Consider the following 14236-nt stretch of genomic DNA (forward strand, 5'->3'; position numbering starts at 1 on the left):
GAGGAACTGATGAAATTTTATGGAGTAGAATGCATGAAGCTTCAAAATGATAGTGTAAAGATTCCTTATTCTGGGTGAACACCAGTATTCAATTGGCTTGGTCAGTTATCTCAAATAAGCACATTCAATGCCTTATTCACTCCCTTGACTTTTCACTTGCTTTTGCAAGTCTATTTTGTCAACAGGTGGAGGCAGGGAGGAAGTATGCTGCTTCTAAAATTGATAGTGCAATATTCACAGTGATTGAATTTTTTATGCCAGATGCTTTGCTTTCACAAGTGCTGAAGAGGATATGTATTAACTTGTGAAACTGAGTTATCAGCAAGTTTGCTGACCAGATTGTTGCCCACATCTTTGCCTCCACACAGTACTTGCTTGGTCAAAATCACATTGTACTGGACTTCTTTCTCTGCAAGGAGACTGTTTCAGTTTTTACCCTTATTAAGTCAGACAAATCCTGACAAAAAATGCAGCTTTTGAAAACAAAGCTGAATGTGTCCTGTGATTCTAGCTTGACTTATCTCATGATTGCTATTCCATTGCCTTAGGAGAAGGGTTCACTGGCAGAACACTAGTTCCTAGCTAATATTCTAGCAGTGTGGAACTTAGTCTTCATTTCAGAGAGCCTGAAATGTATGACACATGTGCTGCAGCAAATATATATTGTGTAATGCCTTTTTTGGAGAGGGTTGTATGTTTGCATTTTTCCATTCATCTCTTACTAAGAGCTGTGGTCTTTTCAGAAATCTAACAGAATTCCTGCTGAATGAGTATGTTTAATGCTTCTGGAATCCATGGTATATTTATGTTAAGGCACCTGGTGTTATTTTTATAGACAATTTTTATATTCTCACTAGTTAAAATTCTACTGTAATTTGTATTCTTGTTTCTCTGCCACTTTGTTACACATGGTGACTGTTAATTGGGCAACTCCTTGCAAGGATCATGATTGTGTTACAGGTTTGTGTGGCAGGCATTATGCAGGTATTGGCATGATATGCAGACAGGCACTAGATGAGTAGGTTTCTGTGTCTTCCACAGAAGTTTGTCTAGCCCAAACTGCTAGCACTACATGATTTTTGTGGACAGAATTGGAGATTATTTTTTAAGCTTGCATCATCTTCTTTTTATGGAATGTGGAGATACTTCAATAGAATTATGGTAACAGCAAACTTGAAAGTTGCAGTTGTCAGTATGTCAAAAGAAGGAGCATCTAAAAATGTTGTATGTTGCCAGACTGACGTTTTTTAACTTCAGTGTTGGGTTTCTTGGTTTTAGAAGAAAAGGAGGAAGAAGACGAAACTGAAGATGCAGGTCTGGATGACTGGGAAGCTATGGTTAGTGATGAAGATGGAGAGAAAGGTGGGCATGTAAATACCAAATGTATGTTTTTTGTGGTTCATAGGCTTTGGGCTAAGTTTTCAGTTTCTATAGAAAACAATATTTTACTTAGATTTTTCCTCTGTGCTGTTAGACAAATGGTGAGGTAAGTATGATGATAAATACATACAATAACCTCTTCCCAAAAGCAGAGCTTTCAGAGGCCATGCAAATACTGCTTAAAACAACCCTTTGGAAATACTCTTATGTGGAGTTACCATCTAAAATAAATGGGTTGTAATTTTTTGCTCTTTGTTATGGGAATAAAAGTCCTCTAATATGTGCTTAAACCATCTTTGTGAGCTTAGGGAAACCTTTTACCTGGTATTGTATTTCTCTAGTAATCATTTCGAAGCTTTAGTATTTTTGTTACATGAATCTGGCAGCATCTAGGAGAGTACCCCTGTGATAAGTTTCCAAAGAAGTGGAGGAATGAAATGGTGTGAAGGTTAAGTGTGTATGTGCTATAAGTTCTCCTCTACAAGGAGAGGCTGAAAGAATTGGGAGTGTTCAGCCTGGAATAGAGAAGGCTCTGGGGTGAACATAATTGCAGCCTTCCAGTATGTAAAGGGAGCCTGCAGGAAAGATGGAGAGAGATGATTTACAAGACCATGTAGTGATGGGACAAGGAGAAATTGATTCAAACTGAGAGTAGATTTAGCTGAGGTATTAGGATGACCTTCTTTACTGTGAGGGTGGTGAGACACTGGAAGAGGTGCCCAGAGGGGCTGTGGATCCCCATCCCTGGAAGTGTTCAAGGCCAGGTTGGATGGGGTTTGAGCAACCTGCTCTAGTGGAAGGTGTTCCTGCCCTTGGCAGGGAGGCTATAACTAGATGGTCTTTAGGTCCCATTCAGCCCAAACTATTCTGTGATTCTGTGATGTGCTTCTTGTGAGAGGCAGGTTTAGAAGAAAGGAAAGAATTGCCAGAACATACATATTCCGTGCATATATACAAAAGGCCATATTCTGTTTGTACTCAACAGCAATGTTTATGGGAAACATAGGGGTGTGCTACAGTGCAGGGATAACTTCTCAGATACTTTATTCCTGTGGTAGAGGAAAGTGTATTTCTGTGAGCCATCCTGAACAGGAGTTGATTACTGGACTTGGTGCTTCCTTAATGTCTTAATTGTTTCTTATGCTTAAAGACTATTTATTCATCAAGTACTTGTTACCTATGCTTCTGACACCATACTTTTGAGTGTAATACTTGGCGTACAGATACATATACCAGAATGAATTTAATTCCAGCACAGGTGTGTTCCTCAGGTGCTTTTGAGTTCTAAGGGCTGCTTGTCTTCTTGAATGCTTGTTTTAGTCTGGCACCACTGTGTGAGAGGACACAGCACTTCTTACTGCTTGGATTTGAAGGCTCTGCTGATGGGATACAGAAAAAGAGCCTTCCTGGGAATTAGATTTAGTGTGTTACTAAGCTGATGGACTATGAGTGTAGCAAGGAAACGTTACTAATTTCTAAGAGCAGTGAGCCTGCCAGCCAGTTTTGTAAGAAGGAGAATCCAGGGTTTTAAAGTGATCATCAGCTTGCCTTTCTTGATTTTACAGGTGATTATAAATAGGAAGCTTTCAAAGAAAGGAAATCACTTATTGATAATTATTTGTTTATTGAAGAATTCCTATGAAAAATGCCGATCTCTGAACTGTCTAAGAAAACTTGAATATGAGATTTAAAAAAATTTGTATAAAAGAGACCATTTGTTTTGATTATTGTGTCTGCTTAAATGTGTATTCCTGATCAGTAGTGTACAGAACTCATATAGTAATAATTTGGAATGTTTTGGCTTTATTAAGAATGTGTTGGTGCATTATTCCTTTATGAAGTGCACATGACTTTAAAGAATGTCTGAATTTTTGCAAATAATGTTAAACATAAGTGTGCTGATAATATCATTTTTCACTCCACCCTAAATTTGTTTTCTTTCTGGATTTGAAACACAAGGCAACAACTCTGAACATGAAGCGCTTTTTAAACTTTTTTTTTTTTTCACATTGGAAGTTAAAAAATTATCTTGACAATCACTTCTTGTAGAACCTACTTTCAATCCTCATTCTTCTCTAATAGTCTCTTTTGCTTTTTGGTGCCATCTCCCCCCAGAAGTGTGAACTTAATAAAGAATTTTTACTTTACTTTTTTTTTTTAACAGAGAGCAAACCAGTCCATATTGAAGTCAAAGAACAAAATGAAGTGGAAGATGAAGAGGAGGAAGAAGATGAAGAAGAGGAAGAGGAAGAAGAGAGTGAAGAATCTGAAGACAGTGAAGGCAGTGAAGACGAGGATGAAAAGACTTCAGATGAGAGAGAGCCAGACTCCCAAGCTATTGGAAAACAGTCTATGGAAAAAAAGCCTAGCAAGGAAATTAGCTCTGATTCCGAGTATGACTCTGATGATGACCGCACTAAGGAGGAGCGTGCTTATGACAAAGCTAAACGGAGAATTGAGGTATTAAAATACACTTGGATTCTTGTGTACCAAACAGATTAATTTTCAGTTAATTTTGTCAAATTTGTCAAAATGGTGGTTGTGTCAGGGCTAATATTTAAGAAGGTTCAGAAATAGCATTAATTAAGAAAAAAAAAGCCTTTGGTTTTGTGTGAAGATAAAGTATTTGTTTTTGGTTACTTGACCACAAAGATGGCAACTTCAGTGTTGTTCCCCTTCACCTCTGTATCCCTCCTGGAAAAAGAGGCTTTTATTCTTTACAGATAGATATTTTCAAGTTCTAAAAGATGGGTCTAAATTGTTCAGTGCTTTCATAGCTGCTAATGTTTTTGGTTTCCTCACCCAAGGTGCTTGTTCAGAATGCACCTTCAGCAAAGCTACTGTTAGTGGATATAACAGCTTAGCCTACTAGATTGTAACAAGAACCAACCAAACAAAAATGTAACTGTTAGTCAAAATCTTTTGATTTACCAAAAGAGGAAATGACAGCCCTTAAATTGCCTTGAAAATGTAAGTCCCACATCTAAATCTGTGTTTGTATGTATGTAATCAAGTCAAGAGGTGAGCTGGAGTTTTTGGTTTATACTCACCAGTTTTTATGTGTCTTTTACATAGAAGCGACGAGCTGAAAACAGCAAAAATATGAACACTGAAAAGCTCAGAGCACCAGTTATCTGTGTCCTGGGGCATGTAGACACAGGCAAGACCAAAATTTTAGATAAGGTAAGGTGTGGAGTGTGAAAGCACTTCCTGTGCCTCTTGTTCATGTATTTATTTTTTTGGTTGAAGACAGAAAGAATTAGAGAGTGCTCAGACATAACTTTAGTCTCTTCTATGTAAGTATTTCTGGTCTTTTTTTTGTCTTTAGCTCCGCCACACTCACGTGCAGGATGGTGAAGCTGGTGGTATCACTCAGCAGATCGGTGCAACTAATGTTCCTCTTGAAGCTATTAATGAACAAACCAAGATGGTGAAAAATGTAAGTTACAGCACTTCAGCAACTGCATCTTAAAAAATATGGATTGTAGACTAATAAAGGCCTTGTAAGATTTCCTGACATGGACGTATGTACCTCCTCCCCCACCCCCCTGTCTCTAATTTTGTGGTTGATTGTTTTTTAATTCCTATCATTCCACCAGCAAAGGGGAGGCTGTCTCATTTTTCATACATTTGATTTCAGTTAATGCATTACTGTTTCTTCAGAAAAATATGCAAATACTGTTTACTGTGATCTGGGCAGTGCACATATGTACACAGACTGCTTACTTGTCAGTGTTTTGATTGTAAATTCAGATTCTTGAAACCTCCTGAGTATATTTTGTGTTAAAAACTTACCCTTTGCTGTGTATGCTGAAATTTGGCTAGTTTCTGGGTGATGAATTTTATCATGTTACAGAAATAGTAACTGTTCTGTATCATTTGTTTTGGATACTATATCCTATTTTGCTTGCAGAAGCAGCTGGCTGAAAAGCCTTGGTGTAGTAATGGCTTTTTCCAAGATTTTGCTCAACTTAGTAAACCTGTAAACTTAGGGGAGAGAAGAAAATCATCAAGATAAGGACGGTACATCTCAGTACCTTGAAATGGTTTTTCTTCTGTAGGCTGCCTTGTCTTACAGATTTCAGCTTAGCTTGTGGCCAGTTGGCACCTGGAGGAATGTGTTGCATCACTTTTTTTAATGTTGAAATGTCTGTTGACTGATTTGGTTTATAGAGGGTGCTGGCCTTAAAATATGTATCTGGATTTTTGAAGTGCAGGCTATCAGTAATGTTGCCAGCTCTTATTTTGTTCCCTTTTTTTTCTTGTGTAATCTCTACAAGATCTCTAATGTTTTGAAATGTTAGTTTGACAGAGAGAACATAAAAATTCCAGGCATGCTGATAATCGACACTCCAGGACATGAGTCTTTCAGGTAACAAATTCTCATAATGTTGTACTTCTCAGAACTGATGGCAAAAGCATCTGGAGATACTCTTAGCGAAGTGTGGTCTTTGCTTAATTCATTGTTTTAGTTCTCACTTGAAAAAAGTCTGACAAAACCAACTTAAAGTAGAGGAATTAAGTGGATTTGCTTCATCTGCAGGTGCTTTTTATATCAGGTTAATTGCTGGCCTTTTATAGCTGATTAATTTTCTGTCTTCGTGCCAATTGAGCCATGAATATCTAAAAAAGCATGTAAATAAATAGTTAGTGTAAGAGGAAAGATGGAAGCAGGAAGCTAGCTGGAGGAAAAAAGGTGAGGATTTCAGGTGACTTAAATACTCTGCTATGAAAAATTAAAATTTTTTTCCTAGTCTCTCATTCATAGTGTCCCAGTTATGGTAACTGAGTTTGTAAGACTGGAAGTTACTAATTATACAAGTCATCTGAGTCTTAGCAGAGATCAAATGCATTTGAGGAACACCAGTGGCAGACAGGCAAACCACTAAATCAGCTTTTAAGGGTAAAACATGGCATGCATAACTGAACTTACTGAGATCTTGGGTGAAATCTCGAAACGGAAGGATTAAGACTTTGATGTGACATTTTTCAGTAAAAATTGAAGGCATTGAATTGGTAATGTTCAGATCAATACCGTGGCATAGTACCTCTTACAGCTCTCCATCTTCTAGCCAGGTTTTGTTTGGCAACAAAGATGTGATAGTCTCTTTACCTTGTATTGTATAAAATCATTATAGTCTTAGTGTTTATGCAGTATATTAAAAAAGTCTTGTTCAGGTTTTACACTCCTGCATTTCACTTTAACTGACTCAATTGTTGCTCAGAAAATGATCAGAATATATCTTACATTGTAAAAATATATAATAATATGAAAACTTTGAGGGTAATAATTTCTTAGTTTTGCTTACACATTCTTTAATGTATTTTGTTAAACGAAAATTACAAAGTGCCATTTGAACAGTTTACATTTTTGAAGGGAAATAACTGATGAGCTTTAGCTTTGTTTGTCAGTGTAAGTTTGACCTTATACTTGGTGTTTTTATAAAGGTTCTGTTCCTAAATTACTGATTTTTCTTTTCTGTGTTTTAATGTCACAGCAATCTAAGAAATAGAGGAAGCTCTCTTTGTGATATTGCTATACTTGTAGTTGACATCATGCATGGTTTGGAACCACAGACAATTGAATCAATAAATCTGTTGAAATCAAAGAAATGCCCCTTTATAGTAGCTCTCAACAAGGTAGGATAGATTTCTATCCTAATAGTATATTCCTCCACTCTAATGCTGCATTTGGCATTTTACAATTTTCTGTTTTCTTCCTTGAACTGGAATTGTTTTGTGTAAAATCTGAAGGGGTGGTTCTTGGATCCTGTGTGTTGCATTTTTCTGTATCCTTGATACCACAATGGCTCTATGGGAGCTTTGCAGAACAATCAGAATTTCTTGGCGTCCTGACTGGTAAATTTTGTTGCTTTATGTAACTTTTGTATATGATTCACACTTCTGGAAGTTGTACTTCAGTTGTGGGTTTTTTTTCCCTTGTGCCTACTTATATAGATTTGTGTGCATTTTCTGATAAAATTCCAACACAAGCTTCACGTTGACAAGTCATACTTCAGCCACTGATACTGGTCAGTTTGACTTAAAGACAAGCTGACTTTAGGCCATGGAGCAGTAATGTTGATCACTGGTGGGAAGTGTTTTGGGCTTTGCTATATTAGATGGAAAATCAGCCAGTTATTTTCTGCCCTTTTTTTAGAAAGCCTGTGCATGAGAAATTATGCTGCCTGTTTGTGATGACTCAATGAATTATTTTATATATATATGGAAATTACTCATGTCCAATGACTTTGGAAGCCATCTGACATGCTGAAGGAGAGCTGTCAGAAGGCTATTCATGTGCAGCATACAAATTGCAATATACTTCAAAAATGAAAGGAGCACTAAGATTGAAGGTGGTTGGAACTGAGGAGGCCATTATCTCATTGCCAAAACCAGCTGCGTTTTGAAAGAATGCAAACAGCCTCTTGGATGGAGAGGTGTCCAGGCCTTATGGCAGAGTAGTAGAGAGTTCCCTCTTGGTCAAAGACCTGACTCTCATTGTTGGCATCAAAGGCCTACAGTGAGCCTGAAATTAAATAGCTAAGAGCTCTTGTGTTTTCTCTTGCATTTTAAGTTATAGTTGTATTATTTCACCTGGTTATAATAAGATGTAGCTTTGATTTTTGGGCTAAGTCTGATTTTTGTAGATTTTTGGGCTAAGTCTGTCCTGCTTTGGCAGCTATTGTGAGGAGGAGTTTCTGAAATACTTGTGTCTTTTGAACAACCCCACTCTGGTCCCTTCTCTGTAGCAACATGGGAAGGGGTCCATATATACCAGTAAATTTTAGAAGTTTTGTAAAACTGGTGTAGTCTCTTTTCAGGAAAAACCACAAACACCTCTGTGGTTTTTTTGTATGTATGTGAATCTATAAAGAGGTCTCTTCTAATGTTTTATTTTAATTTTGATGTAATTTATGCATATAAACCTTTTCCATATGAAAAAGATTACTATAGCTTGAATTTTTGAAATCTGAAGTAATATTGCTATTCTGTAGTACCGCCTGACATAAACAGAGCTAAATATAGCAGCTAAAGAACACTTTAATTTGATTACTGGGGCAGATAGATGGCTCGCTAAGTTGTTTAATAAAGTATTTCTCACTGATGATGTGGCATAAGCATAAAGACACTTTCTAGTAAACTGCATAAGTTGACATACTGTTGTATTTTCCAGATTGATAGGTTATATGACTGGAAAAAAAGTCCAGATACAGATGTAGCTATTACCTTAAAGAAGCAGAAAAAAAATACGAAAGATGAATTCGAAGAACGTGCAAAAGCTATCATAGTGGAATTTGCAAAACAGGTAGGTGAAATAGTCAAGGTTCTTTGTTTAAACGTGGTAGTAAAGAGGGGTGGGTGTGTGGTGTGATTTGTTTTGGGCTAGTGGGTGGTTTTTGTTTTGTTTTTTTCCCTTTCTTCAAAACAACTTGGAATATCAAGAAAACTGTTGCATCTCTTCTGACACATTGGTATTAATCTCTCATAAACTGAACTTTGTTGTTTTTACATTTTGCATAATTTTAACTGCTCCATCCTTACTGCTGGTTTGGAGAAAAATAGCTAATTGCTGTGCATGGTCAATGGAGTCATGAATAGCAGATGAAGTTTTATGTTACTGTTCTCTTTCTTTGGGAATAGCCTGAGAGAATCTCATCTGTGTCTTTCTCTTGGATGCTGGCAGGGTATGAATCACATCAGTTCTGGGAGCTTCCTCTGTTGGTGACATACAATGCTGTCTAGAAGCTAGATGGGGTAATTAACTTTGTAGAATTATCCCACACTGTTTCCAAGTGTGGATTGAGGCTTCATGTTCCATAGCATTCTGTCAGTAATAGTGTTGGCTTTTTAAATTGGGATTTTAAAAATGCAGTGGTATTTGCCTAGGGTTGAATGTTACTGTCAATGCTGATGTGTTTTTCCCTACATAACTGTTAATCCTGATTCCAGGGCTTGAACGCTGCCTTGTTTTATGAGAATAAGGATCCCCGCACTTTTGTTTCTCTTGTACCTACCTCTGCTCACACAGGGGATGGCATGGGAAGTCTGATAGCTCTTCTTGTTGAGCTCACACAAACCATGCTGACCAAGAGACTGGCTGAGTGTCAGGAGCTGAGAGCTCAAGTCATGGAGGTAATACAGCAATTCTTTCTTGAAATTCATATGAACTTTCTCCCTTCCCTGCACCCTTCCTTCTGGTAAAAAATGTGTTTGAGGTGCTTAAATAGGAAGTGACTTTTTTCCCCTTTCATTCAGGTTAAAGCACTGCCAGGCATGGGCACTACCATAGATGTTATTTTGATTAATGGACGTCTGAGAGAAGGAGACACCATTATTGTTCCTGGGGTAGAAGGTCCTATCGTGACTCAGATTAGAGGTCTGCTGCTGCCTCCTCCTATGAAGGAGCTACGAGTTAAGGTATGGCAGCTGGTTACTGTACTGACATTTAGAACCAGGAAAAAACTAAATCAAGCTTTATAAAAAGAGAATGTAGTAGAATGTGGTTATATTAAAGGGGGGCTTTAAGGAGAATGCAGGGGACATCTGGTGTCTTTTGTGCAAATGTTCTTGTATGTTTCTGTTGGGGTGTGGTCACAGCAGTGGCAGAAAGAACGATCAAGGAATTACCTTGCAAGGAGGATTAGGGTGTGTATGCTTTAATAAGGGATTCAAGTATGTGGCTACATGTGAGAGGGAGATACTCATCCTAAATGGAAACTGGAGTGTACTGGTACAGTGGCTTCTGAGTTAGTTATAATGTAGAAAATATGGAAGTGATTTTCTTTAGTAACAAAACCCATATACATTTACATTTGAGAAAAGTGAACACATGAGTTTCTAAGGCTGATTGGTGAGTGGCAGTGACCAGGAATTCTGCAGAATTTGCAGCCTCTTGGTGTTTTCAGGAGCTGTTTTCAGGTTCTGCTGCCTTAGTCCTATTAGCCTGAGCCCTGAATTTGAAATCTTCCTGCATGGCATTATATAAAATGAGGAGGTGACACGGAATCAAAAGGCTGAAAAAAAAATTTGTATATTAAAACTAATGCATACAATTCAAAGATGATGAAAAGAGATGTTTTGATGTTTCCTGTTTAAAAGGGAAGGAATAAATATCTGCACAGACTTCTTTTAAGGCAAAGAAAATCAAATAGATAACCTAGGTGAATGTAATAGGATAGGCCTTTCAGGTTGGGGAACCTGAGCTGGGGAAGTAAACCTAGCATAGCTGTTAGGCTTTTTTGAGGCAGGCAGTGAAGATGCATTTTAATTCAGCTCATTCATTTGGAATTGTCATCCTTGAAATAACACTCAGATTTTTGGGGTGGAGGGCTAAAGGATAGAGGTTTGCAGGAACAAAGTGCTTATTGAGGAAGGAAGCTGCCTTGCAGTTTTAAGAAAAGGGTGGGACATCTAAATAAAAAATATTAAGAAACAAACCAGAAAATCCTTCAAACGTCAATTTAAAGATCTTCAGAAATAGCTGGTTTTGTTATGTCTTAGAGCCATGCTCTGAGTGGAGATCTTTGAGGTTCCCCTAGATGGGGAGAGAACCTGGGAAATTGAACATGGAATTATGCACATGAGAAGGCTGGATGGCCACCAGTGGAAGAGTGAGACAGCCCTTCCTGCAGAGAGGCTTGAGCTGTGTGTCAGCTAAGCCTTAGTGTTTTTGTTAAGCTGTTGGCATCTTCCCATCACTTGCCTATGGGGCTGAATTTGTGGGGTTTTATTAGTGAGGAGCTGCCTATTGTTGCTTGCTTTTTTCTACTCTATGTTCCTTTTGGCCCCCTCCTCTGCTTTTAGAAGATTTCCCTGTGCCCTGCCCACTTTGGCAGAGGTGCAGGGGGTATCTGAAGGGAGAGGAGCAGGAGGACTGAAACGTGCAAGTCCAAAGTACTTTGAAGATGATCATGATGAAAGTTGGGAGCTGCTGCACTTCACTGCTCTCTGCTGTGTTCTTCAGCTGCTCTGCACAGAACTCTTTGCTAGTGTGTATATTCTCTTTTTCAGAACCAGTATGAAAAGCACAAAGAGGTTGTTGCTGCTCAAGGTGTGAAGATTCTTGGGAAAGATTTGGAAAAAACCTTGGCTGGTTTGCCATTGCTTGTAGCTCATAAAGAGGATGAAGTCCCAGTTCTCAAGGTGAGGTGGCTGATGTTGAACACACTGAGGGTAACTTGAGCTTTCTGGTGATGAAACTCAAAAGTTGAGAGCTCAGTTTGCAAATAACTGGGTTTTTTGGTTGTTTTAAAAACTGTTCCAGTAACATATTTTAGCCTTGTGCCCATGTGAAGCTTTGGTTGCGTGATGTTTTTAGTATCTTGAGCATTAGTTTTTTTCCTGGTCTTTTGCTGGGGTGTCTCTGCTGCTAGAATAAGGTTTGAAAACAAGTATCATGGCATAGTTTGACTCTGTTAATTACTGATTTGGTATTTGTAGTAATTTATGGATGTATTCTAATCAAATTATATTAGGTACATATATACTAGTGGAGTTCTGTAAACTCCTAATTGCAATGCTAATTTAAGACTTTTGCAATAAATTTATTTTGTGACTTGCATGTTAAAAATGGTAGAGGAAAGGATGTAGCTATCCTAAACTCAAAACGGCTGTTTTGCCTTCTCCAAAGGCAGGAAGTTAGTTTGCTAATTTACTTTTAATTTACACGTTGCCAATTTACACATTGCTAATTTGCTTTTAATCATAGTCTTCCTTTAGTTTTTTGTCTACTTATTTGTGCCTTTGAAGGGAGGTTGAACTTTTGGGATGTCCAGTCATAGACCTTGTTGGTGGGTCCCTACGAATATTTACTTCAAGTGTACTACTGGTAGTATATACACAATGGCTAAAAGTCAGTGGCAAAACCCATTCATCTGCCAGAGGAAGAGACTTAAGTGTTTGAGGTTAGAAGGCATAGGCTCTGAAAAGTGTGGCTTTTTCCCTTCTCTAAAAGCAACACGTTGGCTTTGCTGCTCTTGCATCCTGTCTGGTACCCAGGCCTAAAGAGTATTCAGGACCCTTTCCAGCTCGTGATTTTAGACGTCGGCTTTTGTCATTGATCCTCAGGCAGCTGAAGGCATTGCCACACAGTGTGGGCCATGTGTTTGCTCAGCCTTGCCAACAGAAACTTGTAGTGCTGGGGAAAGTGATGTGTAGTCTGCAGAGAAATGTTACCAGCTCTGAAGGTGGGCATCTGCTCAGTTTTATATGATCATCTTCCTACAGAATCCTCAGGTCTAGTTCAGCTCGGGCTTTTCTAATGCCAGAAACAGTCAGTGTCTCACAGGCTGTGTATGATTTACGCTGCAGCTCTGTCACTTGGGACCTATCACCATGGCTGTTGCATGTTTTCAGCAACTCATGAACAGGAAGATTTTGTACCCTGAGGCATAAATAGCAAGAGAACTAAAACTTGCTTTTTTCTCTCCTGTTTTTTTTTTTTTTTTTTCCCTAAAGGATGAACTAATACATGAGCTGAAGCAAACACTGAATGCAATCAAATTAGAAGAGAAAGGTGTTTATGTCCAGGCTTCTACTTTAGGCTCTTTAGAGGCATTACTTGAATTTCTTAAAACATCAGAAGTGCCAGTAAGTACTACTGTGCTTTGTCTGATGCCATTGATTCTGTGTTTAGTCAGTAAATGTTTCCTTTTCACTCAGAGATTAGTAACTTGATTTTTGTGGTTTTCTTCAACAGTATTCAGGAATTAATATAGGTCCTGTCCATAAAAAAGATGTTATGAAGGCATCAGTTATGTTGGAGCATGACCCACAGTAAGTAGCTTTGCTTTACTGTGCTGATAAATGTGCATGGTGCTGCAGGCAGGCCTGGCCTGCTCTGGGTCTGTGGTGAGCTGGTGAACTGTTGGGCTGTTCCCTGCAGGTACGCCGTCATTCTGGCGTTCGATGTGAGGATTGAACGTGACGCACAGGAGATGGCTGATAGCTTAGGAGTTCGGATCTTTAGTGCTGAAATAATTTATCACTTATTTGATGCCTTCACAAAATACAGACAAGATTACAAAAAACAGAAACAAGAGGAATTCAAGTAAGTATGAGCAGTTGTGATCTGGATGTTTTCCAAATTAGTGTCTCTCTTTAGTATAAATGAAGCTGCATTTAACTACTTGTTTCCTTATTCCTAAGCATTTGGTTATGATGGAAAGGGAGGATAGGAGGAAAATGGTAGGACAATAAATTTATAGTTTTCAAGAATTCAGTGCTCCAGTCTAATTGTTTAGATCTGGATTAGACCTACTAGGGTGAGAGCTGTGAAAGCTGTGCAGCAGATTCAGGATTCAGCCAAAACTGTTGTATAATATGGAGTGTTTTATTACAGTTTGCTTTCCATACTTGGCTTCTCTTCCTGGATTGTGGCAGATGGGTTAGTCTTGCAGAATTAAAAAAAAAAAACAAAACTAAAAGGATTTGGATTGTGTTGTTTCATATTCATGGGATCCCAGTATAGAGGGCTTAATTCTGACTGCAGTAACATGAATATGTAATCATTCAAGGATTTATAGGGACCCAAAATTAATTTTTGGAATCATGTGTCATTGGGTGGCCTTCAGTAAAATAAGGACCGTCAAAATAAATGAAAATGTATTTTGTTTCATATTGATCCCAACTTGAGTTTATTTAGCTCAGCTTTTAAATGTGTTTGTTCACTTGGCAAAAAAAAAAATCACCTTGAAATTCTGGAGTTCAGGGAGTAGTATTTCTATTACTGCGTTCTTGTGAGGCTGTAATTACACTGTAAAATTACTGCTCCTTTGGTCTTGGTCAAAGTTGAGTGCTCAAGCCTGTCAAATTAAAATCCATGCCAGGCATGAATGATTATTGCTCCTTGTAG

General features: G+C 38.2%; 1 protein-coding gene across 1 annotated transcript in view; it reads left to right on the forward strand.

The window, feature by feature from the left end:
- The window catches only part of EIF5B (eukaryotic translation initiation factor 5B), a 34489-nt gene that overhangs the window by 16628 nt on the left and 3625 nt on the right, over positions 1 to 14236 (forward strand). The window contains exons 9-21 of the mRNA XM_030278414.4: positions 1279 to 1362; positions 3545 to 3840; positions 4456 to 4563; positions 4709 to 4819; positions 5685 to 5752; positions 6879 to 7020; positions 8558 to 8689; positions 9334 to 9516; positions 9640 to 9801; positions 11395 to 11526; positions 12841 to 12972; positions 13082 to 13158; positions 13268 to 13432. Of these exons, the coding sequence (XP_030134274.4) occupies positions 1279 to 1362; positions 3545 to 3840; positions 4456 to 4563; positions 4709 to 4819; positions 5685 to 5752; positions 6879 to 7020; positions 8558 to 8689; positions 9334 to 9516; positions 9640 to 9801; positions 11395 to 11526; positions 12841 to 12972; positions 13082 to 13158; positions 13268 to 13432 (1792 nt within the window). The remainder of the gene's footprint in view (positions 1 to 1278; positions 1363 to 3544; positions 3841 to 4455; positions 4564 to 4708; positions 4820 to 5684; positions 5753 to 6878; positions 7021 to 8557; positions 8690 to 9333; positions 9517 to 9639; positions 9802 to 11394; positions 11527 to 12840; positions 12973 to 13081; positions 13159 to 13267; positions 13433 to 14236) is intronic.

The sequence above is a fragment of the Taeniopygia guttata genome, chromosome 1 (assembly GCF_048771995.1).
Source record: "Taeniopygia guttata chromosome 1, bTaeGut7.mat, whole genome shotgun sequence".
In the NCBI taxonomy this organism is placed as follows: domain Eukaryota; kingdom Metazoa; phylum Chordata; class Aves; order Passeriformes; family Estrildidae; genus Taeniopygia; species Taeniopygia guttata.